Source organism: Haliaeetus albicilla, chromosome 24 (genome assembly GCF_947461875.1).
Source record: "Haliaeetus albicilla chromosome 24, bHalAlb1.1, whole genome shotgun sequence".
NCBI lineage: Eukaryota > Metazoa > Chordata > Aves > Accipitriformes > Accipitridae > Haliaeetus > Haliaeetus albicilla.
The window spans coordinates 13,459,859-13,484,725 of record NC_091506.1 but is presented as its reverse complement, the minus strand read 5'-3'; the positions used below and the strand labels follow the sequence as shown (position 1 = coordinate 13,484,725).

General features: G+C 43.9%; 2 protein-coding genes across 7 annotated transcripts in view; one reads left to right on the top strand and one right to left on the bottom strand.

Moving 5' to 3' along the window:
• KBTBD12 (kelch repeat and BTB domain containing 12) overlaps nucleotides 1-5,590 on the bottom strand; it is a 41,580-nt gene extending 35,990 nt beyond the window's left edge. The window contains exon 1 of one of the 2 annotated variants that reach the window (XM_069812174.1): nucleotides 5,491-5,590. The gene's annotated coding sequence lies outside the window, so the exon portion shown is untranslated. The remainder of the gene's footprint in view (nucleotides 1-5,490) is intronic. The other variant, XM_009915881.2, reaches the window with a different exon arrangement.
• The window catches only part of MGLL (monoglyceride lipase), a 108,190-nt gene that overhangs the window by 20,327 nt on the left and 62,996 nt on the right, over nucleotides 1-24,867 (top strand). For 2 of the 5 annotated variants that reach the window (XM_069812180.1, XM_069812175.1), the window contains exon 2: nucleotides 21,746-21,884. In XM_069812180.1, the coding sequence (XP_069668281.1) occupies nucleotides 21,746-21,884 (139 nt within the window). Of the gene's footprint in view, nucleotides 1-20,104; nucleotides 20,202-20,631; nucleotides 21,171-21,508; nucleotides 21,531-21,745; nucleotides 21,885-24,867 lie in introns of those variants that run through there. The other 3 variants (XM_069812177.1, XM_069812176.1, XM_069812178.1) reach the window with 3 other exon arrangements.

Here is a 24,867-nt window from a genome sequence, read left to right as displayed (position 1 = left end):
CTTCATTAAGATGTGAGGCGTAGGAACCTTAAAGCACAGTGTAGCTCACGCCGTTTACGTGCTCCTTTAAGCACAGCTTACCTGATGGACCACTACGCAGATGATGAGGGACCCTGCCCATCCGCCCCCGGCGCGGGGTGGTCTCCTCTGCCGCCCACAAAGCTGGTGGGGTGGCTCTGGGCATCCTCCCCAGCGGCAGCAGCAGAACCACGCACAGCCTGTGAGGGGTAGGTGGTGTGGTCTCCCCTCTCCTGGGGCTGGTCCGTACCCAGCCACCACCTCACCCTTGCGCCGAGTTGTGCAAGGAGTCTCCACCTTGCAGGCAGGTTCACTGCAACCTCCAACCTCCTCCTCAGCCACCTCGCCGGGCTCTGCAGAGCCGCGCTGCTTCCCCAGCCAGAGCTATAGGCAGAGCTTGGTTACCTTACACCATCAAGAAGACGGCATTTGCCTTTCCTCATACAAATGTGCCTTCTTCATCTCCTTGTTTTGAGAGCACACCAAGCTCCTGACTGAACTGTACTCAATAAAATCGTGCTGTCAACTTGTATGTAAGTCTACTTTCTCCATCCTACACCTGAGGAAACTGAAGCTAAAAGGTTAAAAAAGAAAACGCAGGGGTGAAATCCTTTCATTAACTTCAGAAATTCATCCTTGTGCATTAGCTACAAACTTGTCACTCCCCTCCTGGCTTTTAGCAGTGTTTAGGTGAGGTCATTGGAAGGATATTAATATTCTGCTTTATATCACTGGAAAGACTATTAAAGGGTAATAATGAAACGGTACTGCTTTGCTTTCCCCTCTGGGTTACAGAGGGAAAAAGATGGTACATTGATATTAAAAGAAAGGATAGATGTGATACAAATATAATTTGCAGTGAGACACTATACTGAGATTGTGCCAGAGGCTGGGTTGTCATTATAAAACCTCCAGTGCAGGGCTCAAATCCTATGTAATGTCACCAGGAGCTGAAATCAGGGTTATTGCCTTATTTGGAGTTTTTGGGTATTTTTTTCTTCTATTGTGAAAAACAGTTTCAGGTGCAAATCTTCATTTGATGTTACTTTATTTCAGAGCTGGGCTGTTAATTTTCCTCCAGTTCTGGCTGCTACTTTAATTTTTATATCAGCTGGTTTGTTAGTCTAATTTCACTTTTTTTTCTTTGCCTTTGTGTCATGAACCTTATGAAGAGTCATATATAATTTTATGCAGGAGCTACAGCATACGTTTTGCAAGGCAGTAGGGTGCTGCATGAGCAGTTCAAAACATAAATAAGCGCACTGCTGTGAACTCAGCTCTACGGCTTTTATGAGGCTATCAAACTATAAATAAATGCTGTCCTCAATTCTCAGTTACACTGCAGCCTCTTTGAACTGCCCCAGCGCAAAGGGACTGTAAACCAGATGGAAGTATCTCATCAGGAATTTCCCTTAACCTCTGAGAAAAAAAAAGCTACCTTGTAATTAGAGACATTATTTTGTCTGGGACATAGATTTTTCTTGTCTTTTCCCCCAGTCCCACGGAATCTCTTCTTTCCCGTGCCATGGTGGGAGGGTGGGAGCTGCGGGACCTGGCCCAGAAGAGGTCACAGCACCCAGCATGGGGCAGCGAGCTGCGGCGCAGGGGCCACCTCCTGCATCCTCCTCTTCCTCCTCTGCTTTTTTTTTTTTTCCTTCTTTGCCTTAATGAGGGTGCCCTGTCTTCAGCCGGCCTCCCTTCAGGTGCTGAAAGGATCAGAGTTCAGTCACATCAAAGAACCGGTGCCTCTGCCTATGAATTATTTGTGCTTCCTTTGTTATCAGTAAGCTGAGAAGCAAATCTGTTAATTGTATGCATTATGACATTTGGCTGACAGCCACAGCGAGGCAGAAATCAGTACCCAGATGATAATATTGTTATAAGCTCGGGGTTTAATTATGAAGGCTGTGCTGGCATTTAAGATCAAGGTTTTAAACCGTGCAAAAGATCCTGCAGTGCTCCAGAAGGGCAAATAATAATGCTAATCTTGATATAAGGAAAAGATATAATAAGAATAAGATATAGAAAGGAAGCTTCCGAGGGATTATAGATGTTCCTATATCTATAGGATAATAGGAATTATTCTCTTAATTCTGATACCTGGAAAGATGAAGGAAGAAATTATTACATGATTGAATTATAAGAATTTAGAGGGTAATAAGGTGATAAAATCAGCTATAGCACCTATTTATCAGGAACAAGTTGTGTCAATCCAATCTAATTTTCTTCATTTTTTGAGGGATAATAGGGGATAAGTTAGATATTTTGTCTTGAGTTAATTTACCAATATGGTCCTACATGATAACATTAGAAACAAATTGTGATGAAATCAACTGACTAAATGAACATAAGTTAGATGCCCAACTCGCTGAAAAAAGCAGACTCAGAGAATAGTTATTGGTGGTCGGACTGGGAAGCATTTCTAAGTCTGTGGCTAGAGATCTGTGCTGAAAAGGTCACTCACAGTCTCAGGGAGCGCCTACTTTCTTGCTTTGCCTTAGATATTATTTCTTGAATTAATTTCATCCATTCTGTCCAGATAAAATATACAAACTTGTGGCAGAGCATTAAGTGGGAGAACATCCAATTCTTTTTAGGAAATTTATGTCTATATGGTTCGAGAAGGCATACAGGTAAGTGTCTCTAATAAATGGTTCTCTGTGACAATTAGACATTTAGCGTTTGGATGTGTCTCAAGTATCACACAACTACTAGCAGCCAGGGTACCTTTTCCTAGAAGTTTTCCATATTCTGTTGCTAGTTGCTAGGATTTTCAGGTTTTCAAAGGCATCTAATTAAGTTAAAAGTCCAAGTCCTACTTAATCTCACTGTGCAATTTAGGAACTGCAGTGTTTGCATCACTTTTAAAGGTAAAACTTCAGCCTTAAATTGCTTAGGCAGTTTTAAAAGGTTTGCCAGATGACGTGATCTCCTTCCCGTTAAAGACAGAGAAAGAACTCTCCTTGCTCAGCCCTATCGATCTCTCAGGATCAGCCCCATAGCAGGTACCTTTCAGGTGATCTGAATTGATTTATTGCTGGCAGGGAAAGAGGAATTTTGAGGTTTTGAAACGGTGAACACTACAAATCAAATTACATCATTGGCCTATATAAGATAAAGTATGACAATCCTTCTGAGAGAGATTTTAACTGTTTTTCTCCCTCGGTCCCTGTGGCACCTTGGTTTTTTTCACACGCCATCTGATACCGAGGAGCCTGTGTCAAGGCAGTCTGAGGCCTCATGATATCCAAGCATGGGCCAGCTCCTGCTGGGACGTGTGCTGCTAGGCATGCTCATGGGACCTTTCTTAGCCGGTTACAGTCTGCAAGTGGTGTAAAAGGAGGCTCTCGGTGCAAAAAGACAGGCTGCTGACCTACAAGCTGCTACTATAGCTGTAGACAGTTGTGGCAGTGTTGTGTTGCCCTGTGTGCATCCCTGCATCCCTGCGGCTGTACGCATCCCACTGCCAGCAGAGACCGCAGTCATCTCCACTCAGACTGCTACAGACACAGCCTGTCCTTTCTGCAGTAGCTTATTTGTTTTCTTTCTCATTTCGTGGCTCTTAATTTAAAATAAAAGTAAAATGGGACTCTAACAAGGCTCTTTGGGCTACAAGGAGCTTGACACCTAACGGTGAGATTTTAAGGAGTCTGCAAAGCTTCAGAAACTGTGTTTGGGAGCACGTTTGACCATCGGAGACCTGAAGATGCTTTGATCAGTTTTCAAAGCCTTTGGGTAGTTTATGATTCTGGAAAGATTTGACAGTTTGAGCTCCGTTTACTGCCAAGACAGAGGCCTAGATGTGGGATTGGATTAATATTGATCCCATCTCAGCAAATACCAGGCTTTTTTTTTTTCTTTAAACTGTTATAGATTCATGAAAAAAATCAAAGCAGCTGAAAATGAAAGACGCTGTGGGTCATCTTTTCAAATATGCCTTCACCTGACCTTAATCTTACTCTGATTCAAAGCTCAGTGAAGTCAGTCAAAAGAATCCCACGATTTAAGTAGAAAATAGATGTGGCTCTGTTCACAAACAAATGCCTATAAACAAATCTCAGTCTGAGCCAATTATGTGCATTAATTGCATAAGAAGAATAGAAGCTAAATATATACATACAGAACCCGTTTCTTTTACAGTTCACATGTGCAGATCATTTTTCTTACATATCAGAACTAATTGAAATGGCAAAGTGCTCATTCACAGAAGGAGGATGCACAAGTTTTTTACATATCCAATGACAGATGCCAGCAGAAGGAAAATGTATTTCTAAAATGTATTTCAGTAGCTCTTTGAGCAGCCTGGCAAAGGTCTTAGAGGTTTCTCTTTTTGCATTTTGGCATTTATCTAAATATACTGGCAAGTATAGGAAAGGCTTACTTTCTGGAACAATTATATCAGACAATGTAAATTGGACTGTACCACAATTAAAAGAAACGTAATTTAATAATTTGGTGCAAAGTAGGCTCTATTTGCATTTTTACAACAGAAGAGACTGTGAACTCTAATTGCTAATATTCACATAAAACTCTGAAGTATGTGTCCCTTTGGTGAGCAAATGCTAGTATGTAAAAGCTTTAATATCCCTGTCACTCAGCAATGAAATTAAAGTAAATTGCAAGTTGTAAACCCTTATAACTTGATGTCAGCATTCCATTAGTTACTGTTCAAATCCAGCCTTCCCCATAAACTTCTCTAGTTTCAATTTCAGCCACTGCCAAGCAAATATCTGGGTATGTCCATACCCACAGAAAAGAAAATTCATAGCAACCCATGGCAACAACACAGCACCACCTTCAAAATGGCCCCTGCACTAACACACATATTTGATACCTACTAAATCTGCAATCCCCACTGAACTCTCATATTAAAAATGTTCAGCCTCTTGATGGTAAGGATCGGTCCCAGGTACATATAGATACCTTGATGGGAGAAGCAAGAGTTTTTCTGAGCTTCTTTACTGGAAGCAAGTCTAGATGTTTGCAGGCTTGTGGATTATGCAAAGCCTCCACCATGCACAGACCTCAGACACTGAAATTTCTGCATCCGCAGGCTGATCCTATTTCCACATGGCTGGCAAACCCCATATAGCTGTGCCAGACCCCAAGTTTGATATTGTTCGGGAGTTCCCATCCTAACTTTGGCATTAATCTCTTACATTTCCTTCATGAACTGGACAGCAGGCGCTGTGAGGAACTGAGAGGGCTTCAATTTTGGCACCAACAATGGGTCCTACAGCCTCTTCCCATGCAGCTGCCTTGCAGCTGACCCTGCATCACCACGCATAGGCCCCCTCTCCAGCATCGTTAAGGGTTCCCCAAGACATACATTCAAGTCCCCCTGCCCCCAAATTTCCCCCGCACCCAGCAACCCACAGCAGCCTGGCCCTGGCGCTTCCACATCGCCCATCCATCTCGGCGCCAAACTCCCTTCTCTTTCCTGCTCTGAGTGGGGAAAGGATTTAAATGTACCTTTCCGACGCCGGGAGCGGCAGGTGTCTGTGAGAGCGTGTGGGAGAGGGAAACAGGGATCTCATGCGGCAGCACAGAGCTGCTGGTGAGCAGAGAGGTGCCAGGGCTATAAATAGCCCGCGCTGGGCTCCTGGCTGGGACCGGGAGCTGCTTTAATGTCACGCACAGGGGCACACCGGGACGCAGCCGACTGGCACCGGTGCTGCTCTCCTCACCCTGCCCGTATGCTGCCTGGCCCCACCGCCTGCCAGACTCAGCGCTAAAAAGCAGCAGGCTCCTCTGTGGGATGGCACAGTCTGTGGCCCACCTAAAGAATTACGTCCCACCCCACCAGACCTTGCCACGGGCAGACGGCCGGGCACATCTCTCTGTCGCGGTTGTTTCTGGGCGGCTGGAGCGGATCCAGCGTGGGCGATGATCAGACTGGCTGCCACCCACCGCTGAGGTCCGGGTACCAAACCAGAGGAGATGCTGTTGCTAGCTGACCCTATCTAAGTCACTCTCAAAACTACAGCCATTGTCTACAGCTGAGAGGAATTTCCCCAGACTGTTTCTCCTGCCCTTGCTAGGTCGCTAAGAGCTGGAGCTGTGCGTCAAGTAAGGATTCCTGAATGAATAGAAGTGTTACGTGTGTGTTTTAATCAGACATAAGGCCTGACTATCTTCTTGTTGGTGTTGATGTAAATCAGAAACAGATCCACTAAATCGGTCCAGAATAGTGGGGCTGCACAGATTCACATCAGCTGCAGATCTTGTACTCTGTAAATTAAAGGGGAATAGAGAGGGCCATAATACACTATTTATATCTCCACATGTTTAAGCAAAGATGGAAAAAAGATTAAGCAAAATTTAGGGTTATAAAACTGATTAATGTTGAGCCTATACTTTTAGCCGAGAAAGACATTAAGGTGTTTTCAGAATGTTCTTTTTTAAATTACATTAATTTATTTGCTGTACTAATTGGTTGATTGATCATAATAGCTTCTGAGAAAATTGAAAATGAAATTTATTTCTTTATCTAGATTTTTAGTCTGATGGTTTTATTACAGAGTTTTTCCAAAAGTCATAGAGGGAGTGTTCAGGAATGTTCAACTGTTAATAGCGGTTTGTTAGTTTTAGGGGGAAAATTAAGATGCACATTGTTTTAAAAAGCATATTTCATATAATTTGTGAACAAAACTAGGAAAAAATCAAAAGTGATTAAAGTTTACTCATGTCAGAAAATTCGATAGATCAGATTACAAAGATATATATTGTCTAAACTCCCAGATTGTTCTTATTAAAAGTTCAGCGTTATCTTAGAAATAAAAATATCCAATCTGATACTATAGCTTACACAGAAGCCAAGATGGAACGGTGAACTGATGAAATGCCACAGCTGTGATAAAAATGGACCATACTCCCTAAATTGCCTTGTTCTCCTGTTATGTGGAAGAATTTATAGTATGGCGATGGTTAACATGGAGTGTTTAGGTAATGAATTTTATTTATATGATACCACTCCACTACCATCATAATCATGTTTCCTTTATGGGTGTGTTTCTTCAGCTACTGTCTATAATGAGACTGCTTCCCAAAAACACTAACTAATGCTTTTAAGACAAACTTCTTTTTATTGCTCATGAAATTCTGAATATTTCTCTTGCACCTCACTGAATTAACCATGACACCCCATCTCACAGCAGGGCAGCTGCTGGGTAGCTCTCAGCAACACTTTGTAATTATACCAACGGAGTAACACAGCAGTGAATCAGGCCCCTGATATTTTTGCTAGAATTAAAAGCTTTCTCTGCTTTAAGCCAAGCCTGTTTTCACCTTCTTCATGTAATTAAGTTGTAATCCTTTCGTTCTGATATCATTATCTGTTGTCATGGTGATTTTAATTATAAAAATGAATGGCTGAGAAGTGGGTGAAGACAAAAGTTTTTGCTGAACTTCGTTAAGTTAATGGCAAAGGGAAGAATATCTGTGGTAATACAACAAATGGGTGATCTTTTATCACAGTGTATTTTAAAATAATTATAAGAAGTAGGTGTCAGAGAAGAGACACATTTGATGCAAATATGTCAGTGTTTAGGAAATATATGTTGAATTTAATGTTTTAGAACAATTCTTGCATGGCACTGGTCATATAGTACATCCTGGCACTGCATGAACAAAGACATTCCCTTCTAAATCTCAGCTGCTAGTGATTCACCTTCTGGAAAAACACTCTCTTGTAAAGAAAAAGTCTGACCAGTTTCCAAGAGTGTGTTTTTCTGACTACAGACTTTGGGAACAGCTACGCAACATTTACAGTTCATTCGAAAGTCGAAAACCTGTTTTGACGGGCGGGTGCATGCAAATTGTCCGTGGGTGAAGCTACGCCATGGTTTGCAATGAGCAGACCCACAAGCCACAGTCAGTTATAGCTGAACTTCAGAAGAGACCTGTATCAGCTCAGTTAAACTCTAGGTGGTACCCGGATGGGGTTTTTCTCTGCTGCCACTGAAACATTGCAACCAACGTGCTGAACTAAACTCACCTCCTCTGTCACTCTTGCTGTGGTTCTGCAGTTTTGCTCTGGCTCATTCTCCGCTGACAAATACATAGTTTTACACAGACATGTCATTAAACGGTGGCACAATGTTGTAGCTCGGCAGAGGAGAGCCTCAGGCTTGACTTCGTGCCCACGCGTGACTTCCCAGCGTGGCCACTGCTCTTGCCTCCTCCCGGCTCAGCAATTCCCCAGGGTCCTCAGCCTCTTTTCCTGCAGAGCGAGGCAGCCGCTGATTTGGGGCTAGAACCTCACGTTTGCTTTACTTCCCGCATGTGAGTAGTTCTGGGATGTCCATTCATCCAGTTGGCATCAGCCGTCTGTGGAAGCGCCTCCAGGCCAGCTGCAGCGGTGATGGCACCGGCACCGGCACCGGCACCGGCACCGGCATCGCTCGCGGCCACAGCGGCTCCCTCCTCCCGGCACATCCCACATGGGCAGCTTTGGCATCCCCCTGCTTGGGCAGAGAGCCCCAGTGCATTCGGGCCCTGATATTGGGTTTGGACCGCATTACACTAGGTGCTCTACCGATGGCGAGTATTCTATTTGTATTGTGTTAGGACCAGTAATGATATTTTGGTTATCATATCCATATATATGGTGCCAGTTTGGATACATAGGGAGAGAAAAAACAGAAACAGAGAGATTTCCAGTTTAATCCTATTATCTCTTCTCTTATGGTAGTCCAAATACAACACTGATTATTTTTTTTTCTTAGGGTAAGTGTTGACCTTTAGAGCAGGCCAAGGGCAATCTTGAGCTCGCCTGCGACCACCGGTCCGGGGGGCAGCACCCCTGCAGTCCCTCTGAATTGAAATCTCTTTCTGGCTCTGTCAACCTGATTCCCAGGTTGCCTGACAGATAATGTGGCATGCCACCCACCCGCTGCTTTTTCATTTAAATAAATGAGAAAGTTGTGGCTAAATTAACACTCCAGCAGAGGTAATAAGGACCGACTCAGCAGCTGCCATGATGTATGCAAATTGCAGTTTCACACATTAGGAGCTCGATGTTGCTTAATTTGTAGGTCTTTCTGTCTTTTAAATGAAAACGCCTCCATCAGATTCAGGCGATCTTAAAAAAAAAAAGGCAGAAGAAAGCCCCCAAAGTCAACTACTCGCCAGTGCTTCTCGCTGCACCTACAGTCTTCTTCTGGGGTTTTCCTCCTGATCCCCTGATAAGCAGCTATTAGTGAGTTGTACTGCACTGCCGGATGCTTTTGGGCAAAATATCTGCTGATTTCCAATGAACACAGAGCCTGATTAAGAAGGTACTGCCAGCCCTTTGGTATAAACAGAAACCTGATTTTTTTTTTTTTTCAGTGATGCCACAATCCAGGAGCTCAGCATCCACCAGGTTTTTTTCTCTGGAAATGAAACTGTAATAGTGTGAAGAAAGACCTGTGATAGCCTCCAGTTAATCAGACAGAAGGAATGGGCTGATAGGAGAGCATTTTTTTCTCCTTTTAGATCAGTAGAGATGGGAATGAAGATGCAAAGAAGCATGTAACTGGATGGGGTTTGTGGAAATGCTGTTCTGTACATTAGTTTTAGTGCTTTTTAATCTCTCTAAGAAAATTATGGATATAACTGTGTTAGGGTCAAAAAGATTTCCAAATGGACACCAAAAGTGAAACTCAGGAAGGGAAGTGCATCCTTAGAATAGCAGAAGTTGGGGCCATTATGGCCACAGAAGGTAGAAATAAGTAATGTTTCTCAGGGTATGTACTGCAAGAGCAAGCAAAATATTAAAAACATTCTGAAGCAGATTTTAGCTGATTCAGAAATGTTACTGCCATGGGATATAAGGCTAAAAAATGGTCCAGGCTCACCCAGTCTTTCACAGGTTTTATTCAGAAAGGCAGAGGTTTCCTTCTAAAATAAATCCCATTCAAAAGATTTGTGGTTTGCCTATTTTTTTTTGCTCTCCTGACGTATATGGTCAGTCCTCGGGAGCTATTGCCTCAGGTCTTTGAATGCCTTTGAAGGAGATGCTCTTTCCTCTGCTCTGGTCATCAGTTCCTCCATGCTCAATTCCTGTTCCTGGAGGTCATCTTCTTAGCCTTCACTTACCCCTTTCATAACCTAGAGATACCTTAGTGACCCCCGGCATGCCGTTAGCAAAGAAATAACAGGAACTTGCCCTGTCTAGTCATTATTTGGCTGCATGTGTTGAAACAAACTGTCACAGGAAAATGCAAGATAAAAAGCCACAGTGAATTTGTGGGCAAGAAACACTCAGGCTATAACCAAAATGCAGGGTCTGAGAGTGCTTCCCCATTCCCAGAAGTGAATGCGTACCTGGGCTAGTTTCCAGCTCCTTGCTGAAGGCAGAGCTGGCATACACCTCCTCCCCATTACTCTTACTTCTTCTTGAGGAAAGGAAACCTGAGCACTCGGTGGGATAATAGGTGCAGCCTGCCCTGAACTGAGCTACTGGGGACAGGGATTGAGGGAAAAGCCCCAGGGTGCCTCCATCCTGCTGTTCAGATGCAGTCTTGGCAAAATTGGGTGATTTACTATTCAGGACACCAAAGAATACCATAATTCTGGCTACTGTGACTTTATCTGTCACTCAGTACAAGCCCCTGCCACTCTCTTTGGTCTTTGTCCCTCATCGCTAAACTAGGATGACAAAGCTTTCCTACCGGTCAGAGAGATTAATTGGTACTCACTAAACTGCAGGGCCCATGTGCCAATTGTGCAAATTAAGAAGGGTATCCATGTTTGTGTTTTCCAATAAATTCTGCATTTGCTGCAGCCCCCCAACCTGGTACACAACTGTGCCGCAAAAAAATGCATTAAAAAACTCTTTCTTATGCAGTGGTTATGATGAATGAATTACCAAATATGAAGCAGACTATGCATCACTTTTCTGACAAAGAGGCAATAACTCTGAGAGACATGGCCTTCTCCCATGATGGGCATGAGGCATCTGTCCCTAAAGTGGTATGAAGACGATGCTGGTTTGTACATGTCCACTCCTGAGCACTGAGCTGGAGGTGGCTCCTCTCTCCCATTCCCCTGCTGCCCCAAACGTGATGGACATTTGTAGCGTAGTGCCAGAGCTCCAAGCAACATGATGAAACTGTGTACCAGAGGCAGACAGACAGCCTGTCTATCCATCCATGGGTGCTCAAGATGAAAAGGAGACAGATGGTCACAGAGGGAGCAAGAAGGATGGAGCACCTAGCAGGGCCTTATCCACAAAGACCTCAGCAAATGGCGCACATCTCAGGCCAGGCACCAGATAGCCTCTTTCACCCCATGATCTGAGTCACCAGACTGTAGTTTTGTGAGCTCACCTGCGAGGGATCTCATGAATTAGGAGGTAAAAACTTGGAAGGATCTGCAATACTGTCACCCTTTTAATTGCCCATCTACAGTTGCCCATAGACATGCAGCTGATTTTGCTCAAACCTTGCAACTGAGCATAGTGGTTTATTCTAGAGCAGCAGTACATCATAGATAATGAATAGGAATTAGGATCCTTCAAAAAAGTAAAATTTCTTCTACTTCTGTCCACAAAAAAAGGATGAAGAAATGTAGCATCTTCCAAGTTACACCCCATGTGGCAATCTTCCAAACCTCTTTCCATATGTTCTTAAGTGTTGAAATCCAAAATGTTCCATATCTTGCTGCCAAATTCTCTGGCTCAATCCCAACAGCTCTTACAATACAGTTGGGTATTGTCTACTGAAAAAAAAAAATCATCTCAGATTGATAATTAAAAATATATTTGATCATCAGATAGATATGAATGGCCAATGGGTCCTGTGCTGAATGAATCATTCACGCTCACAGATTTCAAAGCAGCAGAAGGATATCTTTCTGATCTTACTGAAGTTGCCCCAGAAATCCTTGTTTGTTGCAGAACGTATTGAAGAGATTTGAAACTGGGGGCAGAGGTGGAGGCAGATGAGCCATGGCAGAGAGCTACGCGGCCGGGGTGTAGTCTGGGGTACGTGTCTGAACCGGACTGCAGAGGGAGATTTCGGACTCAGGCAGACATTGCTGCACTGGTTTCACCCCTGTCTCATTTCAGACTGAGCCCCACAAAACCAAAGGCTAGGAGTTTATCCCCGTTTTAAACCAAAGCATAGATGCTGCTGTAATGCCATCCCTGCGGGTGCTGAGGCACTGGGCACAGGGGTGGGACTGCGGACATACGCATTGCTCAGCGTGTCTCATACACATTTCACAGCAGAGGAGGGAAAGAGATGCTTTATGCTCTCTGGCTCAGGTGCTGAATGTTGCAGCCTTCCCTCTGCTGTCCTCCTCAAAACCTCCCAAGGTCTGGGAATGATGGAGTTCCATGCAGATATCTACATCCAGGAGCTGAGTGTTTCCTCTTGTGCCTGAAAGGGTAGCATCTCCAAACCTTAGACTTCCATTTAAAAACTTACTCTAACTCTGGAGAAGATTCAGTAATGTACTAGGAAAACTCAACAAGTAAAAACAACCAGCACATGCTGGTATCAAAGCATGGTACTGAGAACTGGAAGGTTCCCATGTGCAGGAGTCCAGGCAGCCCCACTGACAGGTCTGTAACAGGAATCTGAACTGACATTATCAGCCCACAGCAACTGCAGATGCTCGTGACGCCAAAGCACAAACAAAACCACAGATACCTTTGCTACATGAGAATCAATGACTGTAGCCAAGATATAATAGATATCTTGTGCTGGAGGAAACAGGATGAGGGTTGGGTGGTGAACTCTCAGATACCATAACTTTTGATGTTATTAACAGCACATGCTGCTCATTTACAGTAAGATCAAATACAAAGGGTTTAATGGCCTCAAGGACTGAAGATGTCCATCTCTAAAGCACATGAGGCTCTGGTAACAAACCTTTGTTGTCCTGATATACAGCATTGTCATCCTATATAGGAAACACTTTGCCTATGGATGCTTTGTCCCCTTTTTCACCGCAATGCTCCTCATTTCACATCCCCTTTCTCAAAGTGTACTTCTGCGTTAATCAGTACATGCATTAATTCTGCCTAGGAGGAAAACCAGTGAGTGTGTTCTCCTGCACTAGAAGGTATAAAGTAAATTGTAGCAGATACTGTAAAAATTAAATAACTGAGAGGGAACAATTATGAACCAGATGCAAGCAGTAATGAATGTGGTGCTTAGTACAGAATAAGTCACGTGTGAATTCATGGTATTAGGGTGCAACACTGAGCACAACTGGGCCTTCATTTTGTTGGCCACTTGGTGCTACCACAATATATAGACAGGAGAATGCTCCCAGGAGTAAGCAGTGTATTTGGTATAAGGTTTCTGTAAGACATTAAGAAACTGCCTCACACCTATACCAGGATGGCAGAGTATCTGCTAGAATGCTCTTGTTCCATACCATAATGCTTACTTTTTCTCCAACATGCATTTTGCTCTGGGGATATTCTTTATTTTGTCTAGCACTACTCCTGATTTACATCCGTGTGAGCAAGAGCAGAATCAGGCCTCCAGTTAAATAGCTAATGCAGCTGTTTTGCTGAACCAGCTTCCTGGCTGGGAACACATCCAGTCAGCTGTGGATAACAAACCCCAGTAATAGAGATTTCAAAGATTTCATACATTTATTTTTTTCTTAAAATTTGCAGAGTTACTTTTCTTACAAAATCTGTTAGGCAGATGTTAGGAAGTAATTACTGTACATGAATCGGAAAGAAAATGCACATCTTACACTGAACATGTGTGAGTGGACTGAGTAAAGAAACCAAAGATACATGAGAAAAAAGCTAAAATATATCTGAGCAGAATCTGCCAGAATTTGCCACAGGGTTATAAGGGAGAAAAAGCACAAGGCAAGCTCTTCTCATGAGCCATGCGTTCATTGCATATCCAAACCAACAAGCCTGCTACCTTTTCTAGCAACACCAGAATTATACTTACCATTCGTGGATAGAAGAAGTCAGCCCTGGCTGGGCAGGGGTAGCTTCCGTCAACATCTAAGAGCCTTTCAGGCAATTACATCAGTAACCAATGTGGTGGACAGAACCAAAAATATTGCTGCAGACACCCTCATGCTCAAATATCCCAAAGTATCCTTAGACCACGGCACACATAGATGTAAATAGGACTGATCATTTGAGTTAAAACTCTTGCCTCTGTGTACAGAATTATTGTAATTTTTATATATAAATACAACCAACCTTCAAATGATGGTGACAGCAGTAATAGCGTCCAGGAGATTAGGCTAGAAAGCGAAATTGTAGGGAAAATTTTGCCCTGAAGAATGTAGTTATCCAGGCTGTGGTTTTGTCCAGGACCCAATATTCCCCATACTTGCAAATCTGGGTAATCTTTAATGACTGAAAAAGTTACTGCTTCAGTTCTTCACAGTGCTCTGATGGATAGATTTCAAGATGAGATGGGAGTTAATACTGGTATAACTGGGTAAACAAAATCAGGAGCATTAAGAATGGATTCTGCCCTCAGCTTGCCTCCAGCATTGAGCCCTACTTTCCTCTGCCCTGATTTCCCCCCATAAAATTTTATTCTTCCTTTCTGAAGGACTTTGAAATCTCAGGTTCAAAGTACTAAATTATGAGTTAAATAAAATATCTCAGTAAGTAATAATAAAAAACCTGCGTGTCTTTTACAGCTTTTTCCACCACTAGCAGTTAAAGCACTTCATAGAGGAGCTTGATATAATTACCTTTACGTTGCAGTGTGGCTGGGCCAACTGAGGCCAAGTAAGGGAATGATTCACCTGTACTGTGAAAACTCCCTTAAGATGCCTTTTAGGGGCATAAAGCAGATCTCCAGATTGTGCTGATTTTCACACATAAAATCAATTTCATTCAAAAAATAAGTTGCATGTCAGTAACTGTGGCCCTCTAAAATTCCATCTCAGTGTTTATGAACCTATAAACACTATAAAAAGAAATGTTACAAAAGAAGCCCTTAAAATTACAAACCAGGCAGGATATTTAATATTTTAAGTCTAAATTACAATATCAACCTCATTTGGAGAAATGCTATGAAAGCATCAGGGTTGGGTGCATTTTAGAACAGCATTTGTCATAAAAAAGAGCTTGAACATTTGGGTTGCCAAGGCAGAAACAAGCACTACAGACACATTTTACCCTTATGGGGATTCATCAAGGTTGTGCAGTGCAGCTGTTGTCTTAGTAAAAGAAAGTATCAGCCCCTGGCTGGAAGAAACAGAAACATAATTATGTTATGATGAGCTGGAAAACATGCAAAGAAAAAATTGGAATGCAAAGCATGATAAATGGTGCTTTGTCAATTGCAAAGCAGCAAGAAAACCAGGCGGCACAATAATAACTCTTCACCAGTCAATGCTTCCAGTTTGGCTACAAAAATAAAACACCACTCTAACCACGACAGAATAGCTGTATCTTTTGGCTGCATTATTTAGTCCTGATACAATGATGCTGGGTTTGTAAAGTGGATTATGCACTCAGCGATAGAAATGAGAAAAGGAATGGTCAGGTACTTCTCATAATTGAGACCATAATTCCATCCGGAAAAAATGTGTAGTGTTGTCTTATTCTGATTTTTATGCATATTGAAATTCAAAGCTTAGAACTTTTTCCTTTAAGATACCTTTTAATTACGTTTCTGCCCTAAAAACCCTGTTTCTACGGAGGTGACCAATATTTTATGAATAGTAATACAGCTACATGCAGTCATATCGCAGTAAAATAGGAAATGCCATCCCGTAACAGACTCATTAATCTGTCTGTCCTCACAGTGACAAGGACAGGATTTCCCTTCAAGTGCTGCAGCAATGTGCTTGCCCAGGGTATAAACCACTGAAGTTTATTCTTGTGATGTGAGTGAATCCGGGGGAAAATTGGACTAATTATACACCAGCACAGGAAACTTTTATTTAGAAACCAATACTGGGCCACAGAGATAAAAAGGGACAAATGTTTAAAGAAAACCTTCGCATGATAAAGGGGAAAATGATTAAAAAAAAAAAAAAATCAGGAGGAAGGGGAGTTTGGTAGGGCTAACGTGTCCACATGCTCCCAGGGCACAGAGAAGCTGTGGCTGTGCCCTCTAGTGCCCGAGACCTGCAATACTTCACTGCAACTTCTGTCAATCAAGGGCTTGGGCACCTGAGAAAATCCACCAGCGAGCTGTTTTCTGCAGCACCCAGTGCGGATCAGCTCCCTTGCTGGGACACTGCTAAGGTTACACAGTTCCAGACTTTTATAAAAACCATATTTATTCCCAAGGCAGAGTTATTCTCAAGCAAGAGGGTTGCTAGAATAACTCTATTGGCTTCTACAGACAAAACTTTAGGGCGGAATTTCCACCTTTCATTTTGAATTTCCTACCTTTGGAGGATGCCATTTATATATTTTGTACTAAGAATGCCTGAGAATCTGGTACTAATATTCTTCTTTTTAATTAAAAAATCCAAATGAACTACCAAACAAAACATGTATTGCTTCTGTAATTAAAAACAACCAGCTCTCAAATTAGCATCTATGTAGGATGGGTCATCTTCTATACATCAGTTTAAAGGACTGAAACCTATATTCAAAGAGTGTATTTTTAAGTGTGTATTTTTGGTCCTGTCAAATAAGGAGCACAGGCAAGATACTAATCACTCATATAGCTACTGTCTGCAGTCACAGCTTTGTAAGCAACTTCTAATGGCAGCATGATTTGCAGAATTTTTAATACCTACAAAAAAATGAGGACTATTTTTACCACTAATTATTTTCATTTACATGGTAAAAATACTTTATTACTTGACTGTAGTTTGTGTCTAGGGGTACTAAACCACTTGTAGCTTAATCTAATAATTCTATTCCCACTGATTAGGGAAAGTGAAATTACTGATGGGCAACAAATCAGTGGAAGCCTGCAAACAATTTCTGTGATGCTCAGATATCCCTGCACTAACCCTTCAAGCTTTCTCCATTTCACTTGGCGCTAATTTGTGAAGAGGTACATGAGACTGCAGAATTGCAGACCAATGCCAAGCTAGTTATAATTTCTCCTGATATTGTTAAGCTTAACTTGAATAATAAAGTATTGTCCTTTAACACTTTCTTCCTCAATCTGGTTTGCCTGACACCAAGTTTATTTTTTTGGCTGCAAGGCATTAAAATTGTTATTTTACAGGAAAAAGAAAGCAGTTTATCTCAGCCTCCACTCCTGTCTCATGCCCGTACATGTCTTATTCAGGAATACCAACAGGCAAGCAAAGGCAGATTACACAAATAAGTAAAGCTGAACGAGTGGACTCTGGGTAGGGATAAATAAAAAAAAAAAGCCAAAGAGAAGGGCAAAACCAAAATAGTGACTCTAAACTGACAGCTTTAGTGGCATTGGCTTCTTTGCTTTTCACTTGATTTTAATTCTTCCTCTTCATGCTTCATCTCCCATTGTTTCCCATGTGCTCTCTTGCTTGCACTGTCTGTTGCTCTCTCCTGCTGCTCCCTCACTACTGTAACTTCCAGCGTTTTTCTGTGGGAGCAGATTCTTCCATAACCACATACTTCTTAGATATCTTATTATTGTGTTCTTCTCCTCTATTATTTTCTTCCTCCTTGTCAGCAAAAGTTCTCTTTGTGGTGGGATTCTGGTGAGCAGAATCCCAAATGGTTTAGCATCCACATCCCATCAAATCCACTTCTCACATAAAAATACTCCTTTGCTACTTAAGAGTGTGGTACCGTCAACCAGAGTGGAAGGATCTCACACAGTCTATTTACCTTTGCATGCCAACAGGATATGATCCATTAAAAACTCATTTTGTGGATGAAAGCCTAACGACAAAGAAAATCTTATCTCATTCCCTTACCCCACCATCAGAATCACATGCCAGCCTGCTATGCTGTCTCCCATCCATCCTAGTTTCTCCTTTCTCTTCCCTCTAGTCCGTTCTCTCTCTCCCCTTGCTGTGATAACAAGTTTTCATTATACATATTTTCTCTGTCATTCCAGCAATTGATTCTTTTCCTAAAATTTGTCTTATTTGAAGGCGTAATCCTTTGCTCTATACTCCTGTGGGTGAGTCAATGGAGATGCTTAAGCTAAGTAGGGCTCAGCCTTTAATAAACCACACACCTTTCCCTACAAGGCTTAAGCAATTACTGAGTTAGTGTAAAGATTCACCAATTGTATTTCTATTTTTTATTAAGAAGTTGATTTAGCTTAAACCGTATTTCCAAAATGTATTTCACTCCACCGAGACAAGAGAAGATGTTACAGTCTCATAAATACTGCATGCTCAGACATCCCTTTGATTTCTCACAGGGAGCCAGTATGCAATAATTGCTCTGCTAAAGCCCTGTATAGTGTTTGGATATCAGCATGGTGAATTCTTCAGACCCAGTCCAGTTTTCTCAGGTGGCTTTTCATTCACGGCTTAAACTCCATAAACTAATAAGGTAACTAGTCAGCAGTTGCTTCTCATCCATTTTTATGATGTTATCACGAGATGGGGGAGGGTGTGCTACCTATGAGAAGAAATGTCCTCAAATTCCTGGGGGCTCAGGGAAGCTGGGGAGAAGGGAAGGAGGGGGCGGCTGATCCTTTGCTCCTGTGCAGTGGTGAGAATCTGGACCTGGCAGAGAGTGCAGGTTCGACCACAGTCCTGCTGCTTCCAGTATTAGCTACACGGAGGTTAATGGGGTATCGAGGGAATCGTATCTCTGGACTGACCAGGACAGGCTCTCAAAGACAGGAGCTCGCCCTCGTGTCCCAGCAAAGGTCATTTTCTTTGAGATGCTATTTTTATCCTGAATTGTAGAAAGAGGTATTTTCCTTGTCTCTCCCCACCTCTCTGCGGCCCTGGGAACTCGGATATTCCCAGCACCACAGGGGGAGAGGAGCCTGTTCCTGGCATCAGGTTTCATGGATGGCTGTAGGGAAGCAGTGAAGTGTTCCTGGCAGATAAACTGTGAGCAGGGGAAGAGGCTTCTTTCCTTCTTTCTTTTCTCCTTAATCCAGTTATTATCTGATCTGTATCCTTTAAATAAATATGCATGCCCTTGCTTCTTCCAACTCTGGAGCTGGCTTGTGATAGCTCTTTAATTCAACCCATCCGTGCTTAGACAGTAGCTGGCCTAGCAAATTGTACACCTCCAAGTACAGCTCCCAGGGCTCTGGTTAAGACCCCATCTGACCAAAGCCTCGCTCATTATAAACTACTATAAATGATGGGTTTGGGTTTTTCTTCAAACAATAGCTGTTACAGGAATATGTAATTTTGCTTTTGCCGTTTACAACTAAACCCTCCCCTAGGGCATTTAATATAAATGGCACTGAAAGAGGAAAAAATCTGGTTTTGATTTCCTTTTTATTTTTATATGGGTCATCTCTGAGGTTTTGCATTTATTGTTATTATTGTTAGCATATATTTCTTTCCTTTCCTCAGCCTTTGTTTCCAGGTTTGGACTCAGTGAGCACATTGCCTAGCTTTAAAAAAATATTGTTAATAGCTGCCTCTTCTTAAAAAGGCCTGAGACCTCTAAGTACATGTAGGTATGTAAAAACTAAGGTTTATAACGCTATCCTGATGAAACGTAAAGGGCCTGAATCTGCGTCCTTAATATAAGCAATTCAAAAGTGCTCAGTAAATGCTAAGCACTTACCAGTATTAAATGACAAACTCAGTATCGGGATGCCTAAAGGCTGGGAAGCTATTTTAACTTCAGGGAACCTTGCTGTGGCAATTTTCATAAGCAAGTATCGCATACCATCAAACAGAGCTCAGATTACACAGTAGCAACACACGTATTGCGTATAATCTCTGGTGATCAGGTGCGTTATTAGGCTATGCGCGTATAAATTATATGCTGCATTTATAAATTGCCCCTACCACGAACGAGGGTGCAACGCAAGGGGCTCGGGTGCCCCTCTGAGCTCCTATCTGAAAGACTCCAATCTTTCCGGCGCGGCTCCAAAGCCCGAAGAGCCGCGGGTCTAAACGCAAACGGTGAAGTTCGGGGTTCAGACCGGGGAAGCCCCGAAGGCAGCCCGGCTTCGCAGCCCGCCGTAAAACCCCGTCCACGCTCCCGGCGTGTCACTCGCGGCCACGCAAGCCGGCTGGCAGTCAGCTGAGCGGCCAGAGCCCGCTGCTTCGAGCTGCTCGGCCGACACGGGGCTGTGGCCCCCCCCCCCGCCGCCCCCAGCCATGTGAAGCCCGCGGGGAGGCAGACGGAGGCTCAGCCGGTGAGGACCCACCCGCGGGCGGGGTGGGGGGGGGGGGGGACACACACCCCGCTGCCCGCTCGGTCGGCGCCCAGCCCAGCCCGGGGGGGGGCGGCAGCAGCGATCGCGTCCCGGGCGCGGCGCCCTCCGGCCGCCCGCCCGCCCGTCCTCCCCTCCGCCGCCGGGAGCAGCCGGTCCCGGCGCACCGTGGGGTGGAGCCGCCCCCGGCTTGGGCTCCGCGGGGGGAAGCGGGGAGGCTGCCCGCCTCGCCGCGGCTGCAGGGTGCGTGTGCGGGGCTCGGATCCCTCCTCCTCCTCCTCCTCTTCCTCCTCCCTCGCTCCCCGCCTGGCAGCCAGGGGCTGGGGAAGTTGCGCTTCCACCGAGCCGGCTCCGCAGCGGGGATCGCTCTGAGGAAAAGGGGCTCCCCCCCACCCCCCGTCGCCGTGGCTTCCGAACAGTAAGTGGCAGGAAGGAAGGAAAGTTGCGAACAACCTGCGGCGGCAGGAACTTTGTGAGCTGCCCCAGCTGCATGTGTTCAAGGTGCCTTTGATGTGCGTGCAGCAGCTTCTGGAAAGTGGACTGCAGCTTTCCCACTCGTCAGCCCTCCCTCTCCCCCACCCTTCCCAACCTCCCCTCCCACCACCGCCACTTCAGCCCACACACGCAATTTGTTGGAGAAGGGAAAAAAAAAAAAGAGGAAAAAAAAAAAGTGATGAACAAGAAGTGGTGAATTACCCAAGCGACTTTCCTCAAAGAGCGAGCGAGCCGGGAAGAGGAGCTTGCGGCGAGCCCCCCGCAGCCCGCCCGGCGCACCGGAGCTGCCCGGGAGGGACCCGCCGAGCACCCACCGGGGACCGTGGGGGCTGCGTGGTTGGCGGAGTGTGAATGCAGCTCCGCAGCGAGGTGCAAAAAAAAGCCTTAGCTGCTTGCATTCGACTTGCGATGCCGGCTCCTCACTAGAATGCAAACCCTCGCCCAGGATGAAAACAGGTTTGTTGCAAATTCTCCTGGAAATGTTTCGTTCCCCACCGCCGCCACCTTCCTGTCTGAGATGTCAGAGAAGAGCTCGAGGATGACACGGTGGCAGATACCTCTGCTGCGTACCCTCCGCTGCTCTTTGGAGATGTTAAGGCAGAGATAAATCTTTTATGCAGCTGTCTTTTCATATCTGTAGCGGTTGCTGCACAATCTGCACTTGATTGCAGCTAAAATATTCTTTTTAGGATCCATTTCACAAAACGATGCAAAATAAACACAGATGGGAGAAGTGGGGGAGAGAAAGCTGTAATGAAGTAGTGATGGTGGACTGATCTTCCCTCCTTCCCCCTCTCCGATGCCCTCCCCCCAAATGTGAGCCTTTTCTGAACACAAAATGCTACGTTTCTGTTTTAAAGCACTAAAGATTTTGGGGGGGTCTTCAGCTGAGGTTTTGGAGGGAGACTTCCATCAGTGGTGCTTGCCTTACTGACTGACTTTCCCAAATGTCTGTGGCTACCAAGCCCATCAGCCTCTATCTTGCCTTCACCTGTCTTAAAGTATGTCTTGTTTCTTCCAACATCTTGCAGGTCATTCTCCCAGAATGCCAGAGGAAAGTTCGCCAAAGCGGAGTCCTCAAAACATCCCATACAAGGACCTGCCCCATATCGTCAATGCTGATGGGCAGTATCTCTTCTGCAGGTATTGGAAGCCAGCAGCAGCTCCCAGGTGAGCACTTTCCGGCAAATGTCCTTTTTTACGATCAGTAAATAAGACTCTGTTTGTGTAATTATTATTTATAGCTTGACTGGTGTTACAGGGCTGTGTGCATGGAGCTTTATAGAGCCACTAAGAGAGATTTCTCTCATCTGAGAGAGCCCCTACTGGAAAGGCTGTATTCTCCAAACCTTTACTCACTCAAGTCGGCCTTATAGATGTAAAACAGGGAGTTACTGTCATTTTACACACAGCTGGCTTGGTTGGCAGTTCAGTATGCTACCGGGTGGCACATGCAGGTGGCTGATGCCTATCAGCAATAAACAACTATCTTCAAACTAATAGCACAGGCAATCAGGGAGGGGCGGGATACAGGCTTAGGGATGTCTACTCTTTCTGATTTTCTCAGTGTCAACAAATTAAACATCAGCATCTGACTTCGATTTCAACAGTAGTAGCCGAAATAGGGCAACAGGCGGAATATGGTTTGACTGCATTGCTTTTTGACTGTTGTTTGGGCTTTTTTTACTTATTTATAGTTAGTAATGATTTAGGAGCTCTTTCACTGGCAGCTGTGATTTCAAAACTGACCTCAGTAATAAATACGGACAAGGAACAAGACAGATAAATTTCTCTAGTGTTTTTGTCATAATTTAGATAATCCCTTTACTGTAATAGCTTTCTGTGCTGATTGTGTGCTGATTATGATCTGCTATATAAAGCTATATCTGTTTCTCCCATAGTTAGGATCCTTCTTCTTCCTCCCTGTATCTGCTGGCTTGGCATGTATTTATGCTACCACTAGTTATACACGTAGCTACTTCATAAAAATCTGGATATTGTTTTATTGTTTTCTTTTTCGGCAAGCCAACAGGAAAAGCTGTGCTGATTTTATACAGCTAGAAAACAGTCACAGGAAAAAGTTGTTCAAGCTGTAGTGGGGAGTTAAACTTTTTCCTTGACCACCCAACAGATTAGATGTCATCCTCTGTCCAAATCAGCCTGCAACTGCACCGAGAGATGGATATGGGTCCAAGTTAGCTGGCCTTGGGTTTTATGCCTGCCAAACTAAGGGGTAGTAGGAATAACATAGAGCTGGGAGGTGGGCAAGCACCGAAGTACACTGTCCGCAGAGGGGAGGGCACTATAGTTCCATTGCACTGGTCAGGCTGTAGAACATGGGTCTTGGTTAAGATCGCCTGGTCCACAGAACGTTTTTTAGTTACTTCTTCTTACTGCCTTTCAGAAACAAGAAGGAAAGTTTTTGGCACTGGTGCTTTACATAGTCTTTGCGCCAACCTGAAGATTTCCTCTACAGAAGAGAAAAGTGCTATTAAAACAAGCTTCTACTGTGAAACCAGGCTGTCTTGTATTATAATGCTAATTAATCATTAACTGCCCACAACGGGTCTTCACCCAGTTGTGGAATTGGTTTCTTTTTTCATGTTTAATTTCTTAGCAAATTAGTAGTGAGTGGATGGGTCTTTGATCCAGAAATAAAAGGATGATAAAGAGCTGAGAGTTAAAACTTGGTGTCTAAGTCCTCTGGGTAGTTAATTTTTTTTAGGGCTCTGTGCAGCAAGCAGTTAATTGAGAGCGAGCTTGCCCTAGTTTTGTGACAACAAAAGTGGATGGGCTCAGTGTTGCTCATTTACGAGTGGTTCCTAAGTGTGTTGTGTGTGTGTGTTTGCATTTGCGTGTTTGTGTATAAGGAGGGGGCGTACTGTTTATTATTAGCTCTTTTTGCATTGTTATGGATGAGAGAGTTGGTAAGTGAGTGAATAACAAGTTAGTGCCTGGATCCTACAGTCAAGAATGCTCTTGAAGTGCTTTGATAGGCAAACCAAAAATACATTTGGTTTTTTTCCCCTCTCACTTTTCATAAGTAGCTCAGCTTCTTCTGCTTCATATGTAGAAGCTCAGGAACTTTCATCTAAAAATGTTCAGTGAAAGTGATCTATATATATGTGTATAGGGAGAGAAAGAGAGACACCTCAGGGGACTTTTACAGGCTTGTTACAGTTTATTCTATTTCAAATACTGAAGGCGATTCTTTCAATCTTCTAACTCAATTGTTGATTCAGGTTCAAATCTTAACGCTAATGAATGACGCTATAACCGTCAAACGGTGGGCTCTTTCATTGATCTGTTATGCATCTAATCCCAGCTAGAGCTATAGAAATACCTCTTCACTGCAGATGCCCAAAGGTTATCATTGCCTTGTCTTCTGTTAGAATAGAACTTATCATCCTTGATCCCTCCCCCGGGGAGGGGAAAACCCGGGATATCTGCCAAAGGAAAAATTAAAAAGTAGCCCTAGCCTGGGGTTGAAGAGCAAACAATGGCTAGGCAGTCTCTGAGAGTGGGGCCGACCGACAGACATTACCCCTCGGAGCTGGGCCTTCTCTTTTATCTCCTCAAACAGACCCACAAAGGTGGATAAAGACTGTAGCAGACTAATGTGCTGTAGCCTTTTTTTTAAAAAAAAACAAAACAGTTTGTTGGGAAGATGGGGAAATTTTGTGAGGCTTTTTTGCTTCATGCTCACAAATATCCAGGCTCTGATCCTGTGTGGTGTTGATCTGACTGATCAGCCCATACTGGTGCACATATGGAAGCTTTGTTGTAAGTGCCACCGAGGCCAAGGTTGTCCTGTGAGTGAAAGGCACCTATTGTGAGTTCCTCAGCAGGGTCTGCTTTGTTTCGAAGGGGGATTTAGGTGATTACTGCACAGGAAGCTGACGCACAGAGGCACTCAGATGTCATAATGATTAGATGGGGTAGATAGAGAAGGTAGTAATGGGACTAAGGAAGGAGAGCCACAGTGTTTTCCACTTGTTTTTCAGGTGGGAAGTCACTCCCAACAGCAGAGCTGGGGACTGGGTGTCTTCTTCTATTGCTGTCTGCTGGCAGCAATGCAGGTGCAACTTCCCCGGCCAGCAGCCCTGCAAGCTGCCCAACTTGTTGAGCCAGTTTCATCTTAAGATGTAATTAA